Source organism: Marmota marmota, unplaced genomic scaffold (genome assembly GCF_001458135.2).
Source record: "Marmota marmota marmota unplaced genomic scaffold, marMar, whole genome shotgun sequence".
Lineage (NCBI taxonomy): Eukaryota > Metazoa > Chordata > Mammalia > Rodentia > Sciuridae > Marmota > Marmota marmota.
In genome coordinates this window covers 6,497,884-6,514,265 of record NW_025999842.1, presented here as the reverse complement: position 1 = coordinate 6,514,265, position 16,382 = coordinate 6,497,884, and the positions used below count along the sequence as shown (strand labels likewise).

At 33.9% G+C, this 16,382-nt stretch overlaps 1 protein-coding gene across 2 annotated transcripts in view; it reads right to left on the bottom strand.

Moving 5' to 3' along the window:
• LOC107153521 (cytochrome b5 reductase 4) overlaps positions 1–16,382 on the bottom strand; it is a 79,829-nt gene that overhangs the window by 15,919 nt on the left and 47,528 nt on the right. For both annotated transcript variants that reach the window (XM_048804283.1, XM_015499068.2), the window contains 2 exons: positions 2,207–2,347; positions 674–826 (listed from right to left, as the gene is read on the bottom strand). In XM_048804283.1, the coding sequence (XP_048660240.1) occupies positions 674–826; positions 2,207–2,347 (294 nt within the window). The remainder of the gene's footprint in view (positions 1–673; positions 827–2,206; positions 2,348–16,382) is intronic.

Below are 16,382 nucleotides of genomic sequence, written 5' to 3'. Positions count from 1 at the left end.
GGTGGGTGATTTGGTTGATGAGCATCCTAGTTGAGGCCCCTGCATGTATTTGTGAATGAGACTGACAAACCTGTGGAACTTCAAGTGGCACTTCAAGAGGAACAAGTATTTTTTGTAAAGCAAGAGATGAAACTTGACACATCATCAAAGGCTGTATAGGTCATGCAGAAGATATAATCAACGCAGGTAACAGGGACCCACTGAGATCCCAGAACAACATGGTTAAATCTGTTCTCAGGGAAACATGGAGAAAGAATTGGAGAATTTAATAAACAGAAGAGAAAGACCAGTTAAGAGTCAAGTGTGAGAGACCAGTTAGAGGTCAAGAAGAAGGGATGAAGGCTTGCATTTAGAGGGTGGCAAAAGTGATATGGAGGAAAGATTAAAAATTCACTGGGAGGTAGCCTCATTAGAACCTAGTGGCTGACTGGTCTGAGAGAGAGAGAAAACGTGAAAACTCAAGGATGACTCAAGTCACCAGACTGGGTCAAGAGTGAACAGTGATGCTGCAAATAATAAAGACAGGGAACGTGGAAGACAGAATGAAGAGAAAATGACTGTGGTTGTAGGCATGTTGAGTTTAAGACATTTAATGGACATGGAGATAACTACAGGGTATTTGATATAATCTAGAGCGCAAATGAAGTTTGTGCAAAAATGAAAAATTACTAACCAATCTGAAGATGATCAAGTTCTGGTGTAAAGAGTCCAGCAGGATAGATTTTAATCAAAAAGTAGATGTATTTATTATTGGGAAGAACTGGTTCTTTGAACTCTGAAAGTAAGGAATCAAACACAGGAGTATATGGCTTTACTATTTCTGTACCTAGAAAAAAAATAAACACAGAAATTAAAATCGAAAAAGCTCTTAAGGAGGATGAAGCATACAAATTTTACATTGCTATCAGTATATATTTAAAATGAATGGGCACATAATTCTAATTATATGCTCTACATATATGTAGTATACTTATATATACCTGAAACCTATAAATACTGAAATATTTTTAACAAATCACTACTTTACCTATAATATAGACAATCTGCTTTTATTAAACTAAGAAGGATATATGCTAACAAATTTAGACAATCATCTATTCTGTCAGCATGTAATGGGTCACAATAAAAATGGTCTTAATATTTTCCATGTATATAAAAAAGTATTTACATAATAACTTCAATTATACATAAATATTTAACAATAGTTAGTAGTGACAAACTATTTGGGGAGATAAAGAGAAGATTTCACTTTTTATTTCATATATTTTAAATTGATTAAAACAATTTAACATTATATATTACTTTGGTAAGTGAATAAAAAGAATATTAATCCAATAAAAAGAATAGTTAATCCAACTATTTCTAAGAATATAGTTTTTTTAAAAAAAAGGAAAATTCATGCTAACCAAAATTTACTACATGGCTCCTTGACATATACAAAATTAATTTATATGCAAATTAAAAGGCATTAGCAATAACTACACTAAGGAAGATACCAGTTTTTGAATGGTAACCTGAGATTAGTGATGATGTAGAGGAAAACTTATGCCATCATAATATTCCATATCTACCAAATCCTATTTGATAGTCTGTTAGACTGATTGCTGGAAACACTACATGACATGAACAATTTACCTTTTGAAGCTTCAAAAGGCCAATAAAATACTGAATACCAATAAGGGTATTTAAAACAAGTGAGATAATTTTATGATGAAAGTGAGGGAAAAAGAATTTGCACAGCAAGGAATACATTTTTAGAGCTTCTTATACTGGTGGTGCACATAAGGAAATCATTTATAGTCATTCACTTGTTTTGAATACTATAAATTTAACTTCATAAGTGATATACACATAATTAGCTCCTACTATGAGATGCTAGTGAACTTCTAGAAGTAATATTTTTGGAGGACCAGTCTGTACCCCTTCACCTTTCTTCTAGAGTTTGGTTAGTAATAAATGACAATGCTGATGGAACCATCTCTCTGACTAGGAGCAATTTCTTTGTTCCATATGATGATGTGGAACACTCTAATTCCAATACATAGAAAACACTGTATCCAAAAACCTAGATTCAGGCTAACATGAAATCTGGCTACCCAGAAACATTTATCAATAACTTAAATGATTGCTTCCTAAATAGATTAGTATCATTTTGACCTGTTTACAAAAGAAGAAAGTGTTTCCCCAAAGCCTCCATTTGTCTTACCTGTAATAGTTAGCTTGAGGTAAACATGTTGCCCAATTGGCACCTGAAGATGAGTGCTTGGTGGAAGCATCAAACAGAAAAGTTTTGTATCATGAGTAATGTCTTCCTTGGAAATTAACTGGCATTTTCTGTAGTACAAACCTAGAAAGCAATGCATTTTTCTCTTATGGATACGTAAATTATTGTTAATATTGGGATCTGTTAACATTGTCCTTTACCACAAAGGAGAAGTTTTGGAACCCTACAAGAGCACCAGAAACCTATAGGGTAAAACCAATAACACCCCGGACTCACAGAGCTGGAAGAGAAGACACAGGAGCAACATAAAAAGACAAACCAATCAAGACACCACATTATTAGAATCCTTGGCAGCCACAGCAGGAGAAATTACAGAGAAGGAGTTCAGGATGTACATGATTAAATATTCTGTGAACTCAAAGAAGATATAAGAGAGTAAATAAAGGCAGTGAAAGATATTTCGACAAGTACCTATATAAATACAGGAAGCAAAAGATCACCTCAAAAGGGAGATAGAGGTTCTAAAAAAAATTAAGCAGAAATTCGTGAAATGAAAGAAATAATAAGCCAAAGTAAGAGCTCAAATGAAAGCATCACCAACAGAGAAGACCACTTGGAAGATAGGACATCAAACAATGAAGACAAAATATATAATCATGAAAAGAAAGTAGACCACACAGTGGTAATGGTAAGAAATCATGAGCAGAACATTCAAGAAATATGGGATAACATAAAAAGACCAAATTTAAGAGTTATTGGAATAGAACAAGCCATAGAGGTCCAAACCAAAAGAATGAATAATCTATTCAATGAAATAATATCAGAAAACATTCCAAACATGAAAATGAATTGTAAATCCAAATCCAAGAAGCCTACAAGATGTCAAATGTACAAAATCACAACAAATTCACATCAAGGCACAATATAACAAAAATGCCCAACACACAGAATAAGGAGAGAATTTTAAAAGCCATGAGAGAAAGGAATCATATTGCATATAGGGGAAAATCAATTAGGATAACAGCAGATTTTTCAACATAGCCTGTGAAAGCTAGAAGATCCTGGAACAACATGTATCAAGCTGTGAAAGAAAATGGATGCCAACCAAGAATCCTGTATCCAGCAGAATTAAGCTTTAGATAGGGTAATGAAATAAAAACCTTCCATGATAAACAAAAGTGAAAATAATTTGTAGCTAAAAAACCAGCACTACAGAACATCCTTGGAAAAATATTCTATGAAGAGGAAACGAAAAACAAAAATGAAAATCAGCTCAGGGAGGAAGTACTCTACAGGAAAAAACTTATCAAAGAAGAAAATCAAGTCAAGTTAAATAACAAAAATAAACAAGTATGGCTGGGAATACAAACCATGTCTCAATAATAATCCTGAATGTTAATGGCTTAAACTCACTAATCAAAAGACATAGGTAGCAGATTGGATTAAAAAAAAAAAGACCCAACAATATGCTGCCTCCAGGAGACTCATCTGATAGGAAAAGACATACACAGATTGAAGGTGAAAGGCTAGGAAAAATCATAGCACTCATGTGGACTGAGGAAGCAAGCAGGGGTTTCCATCCTTGTATGAAATAAAGTAGACTTCAAGCCAAAGTTAATCAAAAGGGAGAAAGATGGACATTACATACTGCTCAAGGGAACCATATACTAACAAGACATAACAATCATAAAAATATATGCCCCAAGCAATGGAGCAGATATGTTCATCAAACAAATTCTTCTCAAGTTCAACAGTCAAATTGACCACAACACAAACATCTTGGGTGATTTTAACACAACTCTCTCACCACTGGATAGATCTTCCAAACAAAAGTTGAACAAAGAAACTATAGTTTTCAATAGTACAATTAATAACTTTGACTTAAATGACATATATAGAATATTTCATCCTGCATCAAGCAGATACACTTTCTTCTCAGCAGCACATGAATCCTCTCTAAAATACATCATATAATATACCACAAAGCAACTCTTAGAAAATACACAAAAGTAGAGGTACTACCCTGCATTTTATCAGATCATAATGGAATGAAATTGGAAATCAATGACAAAATAAAAAATAAAAATTATTCTAACACCTGGAGATTAAACAATAGGCTACTGAATGAACAATGGGTTACAGAAGACATCAAGGAGGAGATTAAAAAATTCTTAGAGGTTAATGAGAACATAGACACAACATATCAAAATCTCTGGGACACTATGAAAACAGTACTAAGAGGAAAGTTCATTGCATGGAGTTCATTCCTTAAAAGAAGAAAAAGTCAACAAATAAATGACTAACATTACATTTGAAAGCCCTAGAAAAAGAAGAAGAAATCAACACCAAAAACAGTAGAAGGCAAGAAATAATTAAAATTAGAGATGAAATTGAAACAAAAGAAAAAATTGACAAAACAAAAAGTTGGTTCTTTGAAAAAATAAATAAAATTGACAGACCTTTAGCTGAACTAATAAAGAGAAGGAGAGAGAAAACTCAAAATACCAGCATACTGAACAGACTATACAGAAATACAGAAGATAATTAGAAATTATTTTGAAAACTTATACTCCAATAAAATAGAAGATATTGAAGGCATTGACAAATTTCTGAAGTCATATGATTTGCCCAAATTGAATCATGATGATATACACAATTTAAACAGATCAATATCAAGTGATGAAATAGAAGATGCCATCAGAAGCCAATTAACCAAGAAAAGCCCAGGACCGAATGGATACACAACTGAGTTCTACAAGACCTTTAAAGAAGAACTAATACCAATACTCTTCAATTTACTTCAGGAAATAGAAAAAGAGGGAGCATTTCCAAACTCATTCTTTGAGGCCACTATCACCCTGATTCCAAAATCAGGCAAAGACACACCAAAGAAAGAAACTTCAGACCAATATCTCTAATGAACATAGATGTAAAAAATTCTCAATAAAATTCTGACAAATTGAATACAAAACATGTCAAAAAGATAGTGCACCATGATCAAGTGGGATTCATCCTACGGATGCAAAGTTGGTTCAACATATGGAAATCAATAGACTCAAAGATAAGAATCAATAGACTCAAAGATAAGAATCATATGATCATCTCAATAGACGCAGGAAAACCATCTGACAAAATACAGCACCCCTTCATGTTCAAAACACTAGAAAAACCAGGGATAACAAAAACATATTTCAACATCATAAAGGCTATCTACACTACACCCCAGGCTAACATCATTCTAAATGGAGAAAAATTGAAGGCATTCCCTCTAAAAACTGGAACAAGGTAGAGATGCCTTCTTTCACCACTTCAATTGAATAGTTCTTGAAACACTGGCCAGAACAATTAGACAGATGAAAGAAATTAAAGGGATACGTATAGAAAAGAAGAGCTTAAACTAGCACTATTTACTGACGATATGATTCTATACCTAGAAGACCCAAAAAGCTCCACCAGAAAACTTCTAGAACTAGTACTTGAATTCAGCAAAGTAGCAGAATATAAAATCAACACCCATAAATCAAAGGCATTTCTGTATATCAGTGATAAATCCTATGAAATGGAAATGAGGAAAACTATCCCATTTACAATAGTCTCAAAAAAAAAAAACACTTGGGAATCAACTTAACAAAAGAGGTAAAAGATCTATACAATGAAAAATACAGAACCCTAAAGAAAGAAATCAAAGAAGACATTAGAAGATGGAAAGATCTATCTTGTTCTTGGATAGGCAGAATTAATATTATCAAAATGATCATACTACCAAAAGCACTATATAGATTTAATGCAATTCTGATCAAAATCCCAATGACATTCCTCATAGAAATAGAAAATGCAATCATGAAATTCATCTGGAAAAATAAAAGACCCAGAATAGCTAAAGCAATCCTTAGCAGGAAGAGTAAAGCAGATGGTATCACTAAAGTATACTACAGAGCAATAGTACAAAACCAGCATGGTATTAGCTCCAAAACAGACTGATATACCAATAATAGTACAGAATAGAGGACACAGAGACTAACCCAGAAAATTACAATTATCTTATATTAGACAAAGGCATCAAAAACATACAATGGAGAAAAGATAGCCTCTTCAACAAATGGTGCTGGGAAAACTAGAAATCCATATGCAACAAAATGAAATTAAACCCCTATCTCTCACCATGCACAAAACTCAACTCAAAATGGATCAAGGACCTAGGAATTAAACCAGAAACCCTACATCCAATAGAAGAAAAAGTAGGCCCTAATCTTCTTCCTGTCGAATTAGGCCCCAACTTTCTTAATAAGACCCCTATAGCGTAAGAATTAAAATTAAGAATCAAAAAATGGGATGGATTCAAACTAAAAAGTTTCTTCTCGGCAAAAGAAACAATCTGTGAGGTGAATAGAAAGCCTAAATCCTGGGAGCAAATCTTTACCCCTCACACATCAGATAGAGCACTAATCTCTAAGATATATGAACTCAAAAAGCTAAACACCTAAAAACCCAAATAACCCAATCAATAAATGGGCCAAGGACCTGAACAGACACTTCTCAGAAGAGGGTATACAATCCAACAAATATATGAAAAAACGTTCATCATTGCTAGCAATTAGAGAAATGCAAATCAAAACTAAGATGGGTTTTTCATCTCACTCCTGTCAGAATGGCAGCTATTATGAAGACAAACAACAATAAGTGTTGTCAAGGATGTGGCGGAAAAGGAACACTTATACACTGCTGGTGGGACTACAAATTGGTGCAGCCAATATGGCAAGCAGTATGGAGATTCCTTGGAAATCTGGGAATGGAATCACCATTTGACCCGGCTATCCCTCTCTTCCGTCTATACCCAAAGGCCTTAAAAACCAGTATACTACAGGGACACAGCCACATCCATGTTTATAGTAGAACAATTCATAATAGCTAAACTGTGGAACCAACCTAGATGCCCTTCAATAGATGAATGGATTAAAAAATGTGGCATATATACATACTGGAATATTACTCAGCAATAAAAGAGAATAAAATCATGGCATTTGCAGGTAAATGGGTGGAGTTGGAGAAGATAATGCTAAGTGAAGTTAGCCAATCCCATAAAAACAAATGCCAAATGTTTTCTCTGATATAAGGAGGCTGATTCATAATGGGGTAGGGAGGGGGAGCATGGGAGGAATAGATGAACTCTAGATAGGACAGAGGGGTGGGAGGGGAAGGGAGGAGCAGGGGTTATCAATGATAGTGGAATATGATGATCATTATTACCCAAAGTACATGTATGAAGACATGAATTGGTGTGAACATACTTTATATACAGAGATATGAAAAATTGTGCTCTATAGGTATAATATGAATCATAATGCATTCTGTTTTCATTTATTAAAAAACATCAATAAAAAACCCTATTCATCTTAAATTTACTTTTTAAATAATTTCATCATTTAGGCTTTAGCTTTACAAGTATATTAACTGCATTTGTCAAAAATATTTGATAATGAACACATATTATTCTAAAATCCTTTACACAATGGAAAACTTTGAAACACAAGTATTTAATAGCATTAACACTAATAAGCAAATTTAGAAATATCTCTTTGATAAAGGTAAGAAAATTATATTCTTGTATTTCAGTTTGAGTATTTTTAATATATATGTATATGAATTATAGAGGACATTTTAACTGCCAAAATAACTAAAAGGACTTTTATATTTAAGGGTTATAAGTTTTGTTGTCTGAAAAATTAACTGAAGCACAAACCTGAACATGGTAGGTTTATAGTACCAATATACATTGATTTCCATAAAAGGAATATTTGAAATTAATATCCTAAGCTCAGAAAAATTATTCATATACTCAGCAAAAGAATATCATTTATATTAGAGGAATTTTATCACAGAAGTAGTTCTCAAAGCATTAATATTTTCACTTTTAAATTCTATTTTGCACATAAGTAATATACCAGAATAGACTGATAATCTTATTTCCTCTCTCATAAAATAATATTATGAAGATACGAAAGAATCAATCTTGATAATACATTCCTTATTCTATTCTCATATTCTTCCACCCTACCCCACATCCCCAAATATTTAAATAGGTACAGTAAGATTTACTCCAAATCTTAGGAGGTTAAGGTCCAACAGCTATCAGTGGTTAGTGGAAAACAAAAATAGTCCTAAGAAATAATTCTGGCCACAGCTGAATCAAACTCCCCTTTCTCTATAGCTTCCAAACACCCCAGTCATCCAATCTTTCCACTTGTTGCTATGGTAGCTCAGTAAGTACTTAGGTTTCAAGTGCATTGTTGCACACTGAAACACAGGGGGCATCATTTCCAGTCACTTCATTCTGGTGCCAGGCTTGTATCAGATATCTTCAGGGTAGCACACTACCTTGCAGATATCCTAAAAGGCCAAACCAGAAATGAAGGTTCAAATGATCTCCCTATCCCTTTCTCCAGACCTTTTCTGGGACCTAAGGAGAAACTACAATCGAAGACTTTCATGCTGTATGACTAAATAGTTAACAATTATAAATCAGACAAATAACTGTCAAATACAGTATTGTCTATGTTATATCTTAAAATATGTACCCTTATAATGTCCTAGGCTGGGTTCAAATTCAGGGTTCATTAAAACTCTTCAGGGCATCACACAGTGAGAAGGCAGAAGAAGACCTGGACCTCTGCTGCCTGCCTCCTTCTCTTCTTTTTTCTCCCTGAGTGGGTCCTTCTAAAGGGGAGGACACATGAGCCAATAGGTCCAAGCTCATCTACTAGTTCTCCCCATAAACAGCTCTGGGTACCCCTTGGACAGAACTATATTTGGGGCCATTTGAGCAAGGAATTTCGAAGTTTCAGATAATGAGAACATGGTGATGAAGGAATGAGGTGGCCACGTCTTAGACTTGTGTACTCCTCACCCTGTGGGAAGGGGCTGAAGAACAGTTACATGGTACGCTCCAAGTGTGGAACCCGAGGGAAGATGCCCATCCTTTGTCCACATCTGAGGGCCACAGTGCTTTTCCCTAATCAAATCGAATACATGTCTTCCTGACAATTCTATTGCTGGATGAAACTATTCATCTTTTTGACTTGATAATTTCTACTCTAGCATTTGAAAGAAAGAATTTGCTGCAGTAAATATACAGTAAGTATGTAAAAAAAATTTACTAAATTTCTTTTAATAAAATACATATTGTATTAAGGAAAAAAATTAGAAAACTCAGGGAAACACTGAAATACTGAGGATAATATGATAATTGGGCACACTTTTCTCTTAATGTTGAAAAAAAAAAAAAACCTATAGCTTCACTTCTAAAAAACAGGATTTCACAAGACCAAAATAGAAAACATGGGCAAAGTCTTCAATGGGAGAAAGAACAGAAACAACAGTGGACTAGGTCCACACTGCCTTAAGTCAGGGTCTCCTTGAGCTTAGTGAACTCTTAAAGCATTTAGTTATTCTTCTTTTCCCACACTGAAGAAAAGCAGTTTGAGGTACTATATATATTTTTTTAATGTTAAAAAGCTTGCCCAAGGTCTCAGGGCATCTGGAGAAGATATGAGATGAACTAAGAAGTTATTGGGGCTTTGTGCTTCAACTACATAGTCTGTTTAAAATGTTGGAGAACCAGAAAATATCATTCTTTAGGGTCTTCTTGTTTATGGAAACCATGTTAGTACAAGCATAAATATTTGCAGATTATTCCTCCAACCTTTAACCTCCCTACTGACTATTTAATGTCCAAATTAAGGAACCAATTCATCAGGTCAAGATTCTTCACAGCTACGTCTCTTTTTCACTATTCCCATTTTTTATTGTTCTAACCAATTATATCTTTTTCAAAGCATTATAACTTTGTTACCTAAATATCATTTATTTATCTCCTAATTCACAGTCCATTTTTTCTCACTTTTTTTTCCTATAAAAACTTCCTAAACCATTGTAGGCATTCAATTAATGGAACTGCACAGTAAAAACGCCGTCTATGGAAAAGGAACAACCACAATATCAGCAGCAATTAAAATGCACATATATAAATACCTAAATATGTCCACATGGAACAAACCACAACCTACCACCATTCAGTACAATACAAAAGACATTCTATTTAGAAGTTGCTACAATCAGGCCAGAAGTCAGGCCAATTTCTCTTTGCTAACTGTTTGTTCTAAGACAAGGATTTAATGAGTAGTGAATTTGATGGCGGGGAAAATGTTCAGAACATCTAAGAACAAACTATATTTAAGAATGTTACAAATGTTTATTAACATTTTGAATACTGATAAAATAACTCAAATTGATGAAGTCAATAGGATATCTTCCCACACTGAAGAAAAGCAGTTTGAGGTACTACATATTTTTAAAGTATTAGATAACATGTATTTTGTTTAATTATTCAGTGTTTTCACTAATTTTGATAGGGCTTTTACTTAATTTCCAGTAATATAGTTTTATTATCCTCACCAAACCATATGTTTGCATTTGTGTGTATATTCACAATCTATATTTAAATACAAGGGTTGATAAATATTAAAGGCATGTCTATTTAAATACTGGAGTAAAACACAATAAAGCAGAATGCTCAGAGATTAAGAATTTACACATAATTTTTAAGTAGTAGAATTAAATTCACAATAAAACATTGATTCCTTTTTGTTTTGGCTAGTATTGTTAAAAATACTCCTAAAATGTAGATGTTTTACTGACGCAAGTGAACTAATGTTAGCTGAATCTTTCAAAAAAAAGAATTTTGTACAGTTAAACATTATCTTTAAATTAGAAGAAAGAAAGCTCTTTCTCAAAGAATGGATTCAGCAGAGCCCTTGGACAACAAAACCATTTGGCAAGACTGTCACTAAATTCGATCATTTCTAAGTCTATTTCTCTCATGTTCCATAACTAATAATTCTGCCAAATTATATACTGAAGTGTTTCAATCATTTGAATTCTAAGTTTTTAAACTTCTCCTATTTCATGTTTTAATGCAGTACAGAATTTATTACTCAATTACATACTGCCCTCATTTACTCTGTGTTTCTTCAGATTTCTTATTCAGGCCATTGTAATAGAAATGAAAATATGCTAGCAAGATGCCAAAATATCTTACAGTTATTGTGAAGCAACAACTTTATGACAGCTGGGAAAAATAGACAATTTAAGGATAGAACAAAGCACAATGAAATCTTTATCTGTTACCCACAATATTTATTAATTTCTAATAATTATGAATGACTACCCAGGGTAGCAAAGAGACATGGATGCATAGGTATGGGCTGGGTCTAAGGAGATAGGAGAATGGTTCTTTGTATATGTGCAAGAACATCTGTTTATTGCCAGGACAAGCAGCTTACTTGTAAAAACACATGCCCTACAGAAAGTGTGAGTTAAATGACTGCTTGCAGTGTTTAAAGGAACACACTTAACAGTACAGACAGTACTCCACTATGTGTTTGCATGTGTGTGTGATGTCAGCAGCAAAGAATTCCTGATAGTACAGGTTAAACAACATGAAACTGCCATTTTTCTAGGGAAAAAAATTGTTAAATATCAGCAATTTCAGATGGTTCAACTTGAATTTAAAGACAGTTATAGCCAGGAACAGTGACACATTCTTGCAATCCCAGCAATTTGGGAGGCTAAGGCAGCAGGATCTCAAGTTCAAGGCTGGTCTAAAAACTTAAGTGATATCCTATCTCAAAAACAATTTGAAAAGGGAGTGCTGGGATGTAGTGTCCCTGGCTCAATCCTCAGCGCCATAAAAATGAAACCCAACAAACAAAAAACAACAAAAGATGGTTACAGATTTTATATGCGTGTGTGTATACATATAACCTAAGACATACACATGTGTGTTGCTGTATCAAAATTATGACACAATCTTTTTTTTTTAAATTTTTATTTTTTAGTCATACATGACAGTAGAATGCATTTTGATATATAATACGTAAATGGAATGTACATACATCAATCATATTGTCTATTCTATTCTGCTGCCTTTCCTATCCTCCCTACTCCTCCCCTCCTCTCCAATCCTTTCTTTTTTTTTTTCAAATTTACTTGGCACTTTTATTTATTTATTTATTTATTTATTTAATTTTTTATTGTTGGTTGTTCAAAACATTACATAGTTCTTGATATATCATATTTCACACTTTGATTCAAGTGGGTTATGAACTCCCATTTTTACCCCGTATACAGATTGCAGAATCACATCAGTTACACATCCATTGATTTACATATTGCCATACTAGTGTCTGTTGTATTCTGCTGCCTTTCCTGTCCTCTNTCCTTGGCCCATTTGTTGATTGGGTTATTTGTTATCTTATTGTCTAATTTTTTGAGTTCTTTGTATACTCTGGATATTAGGGCTCTATCTGAAGTGTGAGGAGTAAAGATTTGTTCCCAGGATGTAGGCTCCCTATTTACCTCTCTTACTGTTTAACACAATCTTAAAAAGTAATTTTTAAGGCTAATTTACTGTTCTGTTTGAATCTTTAAAAGTACCTTTGATATCCATGTTAAAAGCAATAGCAATTAAAATTTTACATTGGAAATAAAAATAGCAACCCAATTTCTACTAATTTCTGACCTTTTACAGGTTCTTTAGCTCTCTATCTATCTATCTCTCTCTCTCTCTCTCTCTCTCTCTCACACACACACACACACACAGACACACACACACCTGCTCACTCATAATCTTTATATGTGTTAAGGAAAAATAAATGAAAGCATTATAAATGGAAGTCTGATTCCATTAGTACAATTTAAAATATACCTATTACATTTGGATTAAAGGTAAAAAAATGAAATAGTAGTTTTTCTTCTCTGATTGATGTTTCTTTGCTATATTTGAATCTTTAATGAAAATAAATTCTACAATTATTACAAGAAGACATTTTATTAAATGTTTTCAACTTCAACTCTTTAAGCTTTAGAAACTTCAATAAGATGAAGTGAGCATATTAATCTTTTAAAGTCAATCATTTTAGTTATACACACTAAAAACCTAAGAACCACATCACGGGCTACGAATGTTTGAGGTTCCAACAGCAAGTTAATTCTAGTATTATAATGATGTAAATATTCAGCTTTGTTAGTGAATAAAATAGTCTCTAACTTTTTTCATAACTTAAGGAAGGGAAAGGAAAAAAAAGAAATTACCTTTGTTATTTCAAAAAGAACTATCACCTACAATCAAAGTCATTTTCAAAAGCAAAAAAACCTGCCTCACTAAAAAATACTTCCATGGTTCCAGTGTCACACAAGAAAGGCACAGCTTCCTTGCTTGATGTTTTTTTTTTTTAATGGTAGTTCAGTACTAAAGAATTTTACAGCATCAATTGAAGAATTCATGGAATGGATAGCCTCAGGAAATCACAGAGAATACCTGAGTTAACAGCCATTCTATTTCCAAATGTAGGTCAGTGTTGGTTTTCAGTCTTACTTATTTTTTTGGGACTTGGTTTTTATCTGGTTTGCTAGGATTTTTCAATTACTATATAACAGATAACTTCAGGGCATGGGATTTCATTCTAACAGCATCTCTTCATTTTCATTGTCCCCTTCCTATGCTCTTCTAGATCATGCTATCATCCTCTATTGTCCCCTCTTCCTCTTTAATACTACAAAATTCAGACATCCTGCCCTAGTAAAATTAATCTATTTAAATTTTTCATCCCCTTCCTTACATTTTTCTCTACAATCTACACAATACCTGGCACAATGTGTCCAGTAATGATATGTTGCCAGACCTGGAAAGTCCTTCTTAATTTTTCATTTTCTTCAAAGCCATGGAACTCACTTTTAAAACACTTGAAATTTACCTCCTTTAGGTAGTCATTCAATATCAAACTTGCTTGAGGCTAGTTCAAATTATGTTCAGTCTGTATTATATAACTTGTCCTGTTGGCTTGTTTCTTTATAAAAGTATTATTCAATCTCAGGTTTGTATATGTTCTCTATTCTACAGGAAAAAATAATTTCCCATACTGATCCCACTTACTGACAGAATTACTAAAATCTTTGCAACTTCCTGACTTATGGGTATGCCTGAAATGGATGTTTCTGGGATTTCCTGGGTGATAAGAGTATTTTTTGTTTTAAGGAAATGACTCTTAGTAGATTCCTGGATTGCCTTAGGATGAGGGCTAGTTGCCAGGGAAACCAACCATGTGATTAGAAAATTGGAACTTCCAGCTCTAGCCCCCCAATCTACAGAAAGGCTGAAGGTTGAGTTGATCAATAATGCTAATGATGGAATTAATCACGCCTGTGGAATGAAGCCTCCAAAGAAACACAAAAAGGTAGTTTGGAGAGTTTCTAGATGGCTGAAAATACGGTGGTGCATTCTTAGAGGGAATGGAAAGTCCACTCCCATTCTCACAAACCTTGCTCATCTGGCTCTCTTTCATTTAACAAATTATAGATAAATTATCTATATTCTTTGCAGTATCCTTTTTTATTTTTTAATTTATTTATTTGTTCTACTAAGTTATATATGATAGCAGAATGCTCTTCCATTCATTGTAAACAAATGGAGCACAATTTTTGACTTCTCTGGTTGTACCCAAAGTAGGGTTACACCATTTGTACAATCATACATGCACCTAGGGTAATGATGTCCGTCTCATTCCACCATCTTTCCTACCCCCATGTCCCATCCCCACTTCCCTTTGCCCCATCCAAAGTTCTTCCACTCATCCCATGCCCCACCCCCTTTATGGATTAGTATCCACTTATCAGACAAAACATTCAGCCTTTGGTTTCTTGGGATTGGCTTACTTCGCTTAGCATGATATTCTCTAACTCCATCCATTTACCTGCAAATGCCATAACTTTATTCTCTTTTATTGTTGAATAATATTTTATTGTGTATACATACCACAATTTTTTTCCATTCATCTACTGAAGGGCATCTAGGTTGGTTCCACAGTTTGGCTATTGTGAATTGTGCTGCTTTGAACATTGATGGCTGTGTCACTACAGTATGCTGTTTTTAAGTCCTTTGAGTATAAACCAAGGAGTGGGATAGCTGGGTCAAATGGTGGCTCCATTCCAAGTTTTCTAAGGAATCTCCATACTGCTTTCCAGATTGGCTACACCAATTTTCAGTTCCACCAGCAATGTACGAGTATGCCTTTTCCCCCACATCCTCGCCAACATTTATTGTTGTTTGTATTCTTGATAACTGCCATTCTGACTGCCGTAAAATGAAATCTTGGGGTAGTTTTGATTTGCATTTCTCTAAATTACTAGAGATGTTGAACATTTTTTCATATATTTGTTGATTGATTGTATATCTTCTTCTAAAAAGTGTCTGTTCAGCTCCTTAGCCCATTTATTGATTGGATTGTTTGTTTTTCGGTATTAAGTTTTTTTGAGTTCTTTATATATTCTGGATATTAGTGCTCTATCTGATGTGTGTGTAGCAAAAATTTTCTCCCAAAATGTGGGCTCTCTGTTCACCTGATTGTTTCTTTTGCTGAGAAGCAGCTTTTTAGTTTGAATGTATCCCATTTGTTGATTCATAATTTTATTTCTTGTACTTTAGGAGTCTTGTTAAGGAAGTCAGGGCCTAATCTGACATGATGAAGATTTGGGCCTAGTTTTTCTCCTGTTAGGTGTAGGTTCCTTGATCCACTTTGAGTTGATTTTTTGTTCATGGTGAGAGATAGGGGTTTAGTTTCATTTTGCTGCATACAGATTTCCTGTTTTCCCAGAACTATTTGTCGAAGACACTATCTTTTCTCCAATATGTGTTCTTGGTGCCTCTGTCTAGTATAAGATAACTGTATTTATGTGGGTTTGTCTCTGTGTCTTCTATTCTGTACCACTGGCCTACATGTCTATTTTGGTGCTGCAATATCCTTTTTGATAAAAAGCTAAATATAAATAAGTATTTCCTTCAGTTCTATAAGGTATCTAGCAATTTTTTGAACCCAAGGAAGGGGTAATGAGAACCCTGATTATTGGCAGTTAGTCAAAAGCACAGGCTCGTAACTGAGATCAGAGTAAGGGTGGGACTAAGCCCTTAACATGATGGGTATGCCTTAACTCCAGTTAGTATCAAAATTGAGTTATATTATAAGATAACCAGTTAATGTCAGCAGAGAATTGGCTGTTGGTGGAGAGAAACCCTTACACATTGTAGTGATAGAAATGTTCTGTGTTG